Source organism: Typha angustifolia, chromosome 3 (genome assembly GCF_048772165.1).
Source record: "Typha angustifolia cultivar Huaian chromosome 3, ASM4877216v1, whole genome shotgun sequence".
Lineage (NCBI taxonomy): Eukaryota > Viridiplantae > Streptophyta > Magnoliopsida > Poales > Typhaceae > Typha > Typha angustifolia.
Window position 1 is genome coordinate 5,321,717 of NC_133241.1, and position 6,129 is coordinate 5,327,845.

Below are 6,129 nucleotides of genomic sequence, written 5' to 3' on the forward strand. Positions count from 1 at the left end.
ACATCTCTAACCTCATCTTCTACCTTGAGCATCTCTATGTAGGATAGAAAATTAGATTTAGCATGAGAGGTAGGGTCTTGGTCTCTATTTCAAGGTTAAATTCTTAGATAACAAATTAATTAGATCCATAGGATCATTATGTGATATTAAATCCGTAAATTAGTAAAGCATGTTCCAAGAGTCTCATAAGATAAAAGTCTGAACCTCATGTTACCATATCAAATAATAATCACACAATTGCATAAATCTTGCTTAAGAATTATATGCCTAGAATCTGAATTTAAATGTGTCGAAAACAAAGGATTAATACCAATATAATTCAAAAATATCTAAAATTGTTACGAACCAGATCTAGAATGATCCATCCGTAGGATAATCCTAAGATTTTGAGGGGTAGTAGTTTCAGAAGTTAGATTCTAATAAATTTAGAATGAAATCAATTAGAGATTCGGATTGAAAGTTGTGGTTAAAATAGTGGAGCAAAATCAAATAGGGCAGAATGGTAATTAACCGATGTTGCGGTGGTCGTCGGAGGGTGGTGGACGGTCGTAAGATAGGGTGGCTACTGGTGGTGGAAAGTGGCTAGGGTTTGAAAGATTGGGATGCTTCTATAGCTATGATCTACTCCTAGAAAGATAAAGGCGATTTAACGGCTACGGTAAAATATAAGAACAAAAATAATAACTTGGCTAAACTCAAATTCCTTCAATGATAATTATCAACATATGTCCATTTTTATTTATAGAAGTAAAAAATTTCTAGCAGATTGAATCCACATGCGGATTATCCGATTCATTTGAAATTTAAATAATAAGATAATAACTAATGTGACTCGACTAGACTTGACTTAACTTAACCAATGTAGTTGGCTCTTAACAGTAATCCACGTTGGAACATATATCTGGAAAATGACCAAACTTGAACACAAGTGTTCAAGTCTAGTTTAGATCTGGATATTTTTAGTTTTGATCCGAAATAATTGAGTAGAATTAGAAACTGATTCAGATATGAAATCCATTTAGTTTTGAAACAATATGAGATTAATTCTGCTCTGACAAGATTGAAACCTGAACCAACTTGAAAATTTATCTAGACCTATTCTGACGTAAGATTCAGTTATATTTTCCTCAGTTTCATATTCTTATAGGAAAACATGTATGTTATTAAGGCATAATTCTTGTAATCTTTGCATAGTTATTCTCTTTAATGTAAATGTAATTTAAGAGTATGTTCATCGTGCAAAATTTAAGCATATTCTTCATGATTATTTAGTGTAACTCATTTTATAGAAAGGTATGACTAGCTAGATATTAGTCCTAGTATAAACCACTTTGTGACTTTTCATGGTGACTCAATTCTAGATTGCAGTCTAGGGAACATACATATATTAGATTACTATGATTACTTCTTAAGTAACTTTGGTAAGATAAGGATATAATCCTAGACTAGATAGGAAAAACAAGGTGTGTTTATCACCTATTGATACCTCTTGCGATCCTACTCAAATCGATTAAGAAAAAATAAAGACCCAAATGCCATCTCAAGGGTGATCTCGAGTCAATATGGGTCCATGGTTAGATATCTAAGAAAAAAAAGTGTAGCATGACTTGAAATTGAGTGGTTCCTTATATTGATATGTCAGTATCATAGATCATTACTCGTACGAATATTATCTTTGTTTTTACTATTCATGTGTAAGTAATGATAAGATCATGTTTATAGTTCTTAGATCATATGTAAATTCCACATTACAAACCTCTGAACATTTGGTTTATATATATATATATATATATAATCATGCATTATTTGTTATGATAGATCTTAATTAATTACACGATTTTATTTCAAAATTACTATTGTGCTTATAAGAGCGAGTCCATGCAAGATGAGGTTAAAATAGTCGATCAATATCTTTTGTCTAAGGTGTCAGAGGTACAAGAGATATAAGATAATTGAAGGGGTATATGAAAATGAACCATCTTCAAAGGGCCCTAGTGTGCTTAACCTTAACCCTCTCTTTTAATGTGGTATTAACGATTAGTTCCAATAAGGCAATAATAATTTGTTCTTGTTGATCCTCCACACTCCTGGCAACAATAATTCCCAAGTTGGAAGCCTTTATAACTAACCTTTTGTCATACACTCTTACTTCATCCACTAGGCTTTATTTGTTTGGAGAAAGGACAGAGATCGTTATATAAAAGCTGCATGGCTTTGCTATCTATCCTCTACTTCGTCACGTAAAACTTTATTCGATCGTATCCAAATTACTAAACAGAATAACCAATACATCAAAGGCACAGCAACTCCCTCCCTCTCTTTTCTTTTCCCCCCCTCCTATATATACCTTGTCACTGCTGTTGCATCTCTACCATCACTTCTTCTCTTCATTAATTTCTTAAAAAATGGTGAATGCCTTGTTCTTCTTCTTCGCCTTCGTCATCGCCACCGTAGCCCTCGGGCCGGCCCACGGGATTCCGTTCACCGAGGAGGACCTCGCGACGGAGGAGAGCTTCTGGGGCCTCTACGAGAGGTGGCAGAGCCGGCATGGGGTGTCGAGGGGCGCCGTGGAGAAGCTCACGCGGTTCGAGGTGTTCAAGAGGAATGTCAGGTATATCCATGAGTCTAACAAGGAGGAGGAGAAGCCCTACAGGCTTGAGCTGAACAAGTTTGGAGACATGACGAAGGAGGAGTTCGTCGGGATGGGTTACGCCGGATCGAGGACTCACCGGCACCGGGACAACTCGCAGGCGTTCATGTATGAGGGTGTGAGGGATCTGCCTGCCTCTGTGGACTGGAGGCAGAAGGGGGCAGTCACTGGTGTCAAGAACCAAGGCCGCTGTGGTAATCAAGACTTAATTCATTCATCTGATATTTTTGAAAGCTTTTTAATGGCAACTTCTCCTTCATGAGCTGCTCTTCTGATTAATTAAATTGCAATGTCTTGGTAACGTTTAAATTGCAGGGTGCTGCTGGGCTTTCTCAGCGATTGCAGCAGTGGAGGGCATAAACCAGATCAAGACTGGGAGTCTCCTCTCCTTATCAGAGCAAGAACTGGTGGACTGTGACAATGATGACAACAACCAAGGCTGCAATGGAGGTCAAATGGAGTATGCATTCGACTTCATCAAGAACAATGGGGGGATAACCACTGAGTCCAACTATCCCTACGTAGCTCAAGAAAGGAAGTGCAATGCCTCAAAGGTAGTTCAAATCCAAGTAGATTGTTTTCATTTATACAAACGCTCAATTGCTTCTAATTTCTTGTATTATTATAAGAAAGTCTATTTAGTTATATACTAGCGTAGTGTAATATTTATATTTGATGTGACATAAAATTAAAATAATAGTTTGATAAATGAATAAAATACTTTTTATAATGAATGGATAAGGAGATGATAGAGAATGAGGGAGAGAGAGTGATTGAAGTATTATTTTTTCAGGGGTAAAAAAGTAATTAAAAATATAAAAATATTAGATAGAAGAGGACAGAGAAAAAGATATTATTATGTAAGTATAAGTTTAAGTAGCTGTAGTTGTTTAGAATAAGGAGGCTTATACCATAATAAGTGTATTATTATTTTATAAGTGAATAGATAAAATATAGTTGACATCAAAGCAATTACTGCACTTTGACCATCATACTCCTATATGTGTTGACTATTCTCATTCATCTTTTTAAGTTTTTTTCTCTTTTTATTTAGCCTTTAAATTTAAGTTAAGGTGTTCTTGAGGTAATAAAAGCAAGATATTATCTAGCAACTTATCTTATGATTTTTAAGGCTTCTTCTTACAGATAAAGATTTACTTAATTATATATATATCTAGCAAAGAGGTGATAAACATTATGTGATTCTTTCAAAGCATTCTCATCTAAAAGTATCAGAAGATGATCAAATGAACATATATATATATATGAACTCTAATCTCTGCTTGTCTTACAGGTGAATCCTCTCGTCGTCACGATCGACGGCCATGAGAACGTTCCTGCCAACAGTGAGGACTCCTTGCTGAAAGTAGTGGCAAACCAACCAGTATCCATTGGCATAGAAGCAAGTGGTTCAGACTTCCAATTCTATTCTCAGGTTTATACAACTAAACGAATGAAGCTTTTTCTTCTTCATCTTTTTCGCAACCTTAAAAACACTACCAACTCTTCGTCGTCAATTGCTCCGATGATAGGGTATATTCACCGGCGCCTGCGGCACGAACCTCGATCACGGGGTCACGATCGTGGGATACGGCGAGAACCGGAACGGAACTAAGTATTGGATAGTGAAGAACTCATGGGGCGAGGACTGGGGGGAGAAAGGATACGTGAGGATGCTACGTGGGATCTCAGCTAAGGAGGGGTTGTGTGGCCTTGCAATGGAGGCATCTTATCCTATCAAAACTACATTCAAGGGTTTTACAAGGAAGCATCTCCATGGCTGATGGAGCTCTAAGATATCAAGATAGTTTTAGTTTTAGTTTTAGTCTTCCTAATTAATGGAAAGTTGCATGATGAATCTCTTTCCATTTTATCAATGTTGGAGCTTCTCTACTACTAAATAAGGTGAATAAAAGTAGTGTTATTGCATGCCTATGTGGCATTAAATACTTCGATGTGGTAATTAAATATATAGATATAATTATGTGAGAGGTCTCAGAAATAGAAGCTTGTATGTTCTTCCAATTTTCAGGTATCTCCTATGTAAACAAGAAGATGAGTTAGAAGAGTTGCCTAAGAGAAAGCTAATCAATGACTGTAAACGAGTCATTGTTTACAACATGGGATCAAAAAAATACTCATCCAAATGATATTGTAAATAATACGTGAACTTGTTTACATCTTGTATCTTAGCTCAGACGAATTCGAACGCATGCCCACACACCAATACATCAATTTTATCTCTATTCAATCGTAATTAAAATCAAATAGATAATAAATACGTTAGCACACATTTGATAATAATCATAGATCGATCGAGATAGAATCAACTTCGCTGAGGTACAATATAAGATAATTTTATATTGTTTAACCCGATCATTCTCATTCAAAAGTATTAACCAGACCAAGCCATTTTTATTTTATTTTAAATTTTTGGAGAGAGATTCCAGGCCAATCAATTACTAATTTTTTGACTAAACTAATCCTCCCAAAAAATATTATGGGTCATAGTACACTTCAAATTTATATAAAATATTAAATGCATTTTAAAATTACTGTCCTATTCAGCGATTTTCAAAATCACTCAAAAAAAATTCCATATAAATCGGTTTCCTAATCAGAATTTATATAAAAATCTCTGAATCAGAAAGTGATGTTTCATAAGAAAAACAAAATTTCCCCAAACTTACAATTTTCTCAATAATTTTAAAGCGAGTAATATTACAGCGATTTTAAAAGACATACCTAGATTTAAAATTGAGATAGAGTTCAATTAGTCAAAAACTCAGCAGTTTCCTACCTTACTTTATTGGCTTTTGAAACATGAAGGACCATTGAGTAACGAAGAGGCACGGAAAGCATTGAAGAGGGGGAGATATTAGTGGGTGGGCAGTGGGCAGTGGGCAGTGGGCAATAGGGCAATTGCCTCGTGCAGTGAGATTGACTTGTTTTAATTTACTCCCTACCGCGAAAGTTTAATAAAACAAACTCACGCAGTACGGAGCAAGCCCAGATTAGTTCCTCCAACTCCGAGGGATGCTGTCGACCCTAACAAATCTATGATCTTGAAATTGCTCTCCTTGATGGGATTCTATTATTATTATTATTATTGTTGACAATCTCAAACATGGATGTGTGACACATGTAAAGGTATAATAAAATTTCTTAATGGTCTTCCAGGAGTGTATTAAGTGGGTAAAATATGAGTAATGCTATGCTTACAAACACTTTATTAGTCTCTCCCTTTCTCACAACTTCATGATACATTATGTAAAAACATTTATAAAAACATTTGTTAGCATATATACCTATATATAATATGTACACACACACACACACGGTATATTTGAGCCATCTATGCTCATTTCTACAAGCAGGGTTGGCCCCAATTGTCCAAACATATACATGGGATTAAGGCCTATTGTATCAAGTATTGGTTGACCCCAAGGCATGGAAAAATAGGAAATGTTGAAGTATTT

General features: G+C 35.5%; 1 protein-coding gene across 1 annotated transcript; it reads left to right on the top strand.

Moving 5' to 3' along the window:
• The first annotated feature begins 2,373 nt into the window (after positions 1 to 2,373).
• Positions 2,374 to 4,785, top strand: LOC140780204 (thiol protease SEN102-like). Its single transcript, XM_073125611.1, has 4 exons — positions 2,374 to 2,844; positions 2,966 to 3,204; positions 3,945 to 4,085; positions 4,183 to 4,785. The coding sequence occupies exons 1-4, from the start codon at positions 2,406 to 2,408 to the stop codon at positions 4,432 to 4,434; spliced, it is 1,071 nt and encodes a 356-aa protein (XP_072981712.1). The 5' UTR covers positions 2,374 to 2,405; the 3' UTR covers positions 4,435 to 4,785.
• The last annotated feature ends 1,344 nt before the right edge of the window (positions 4,786 to 6,129 follow it).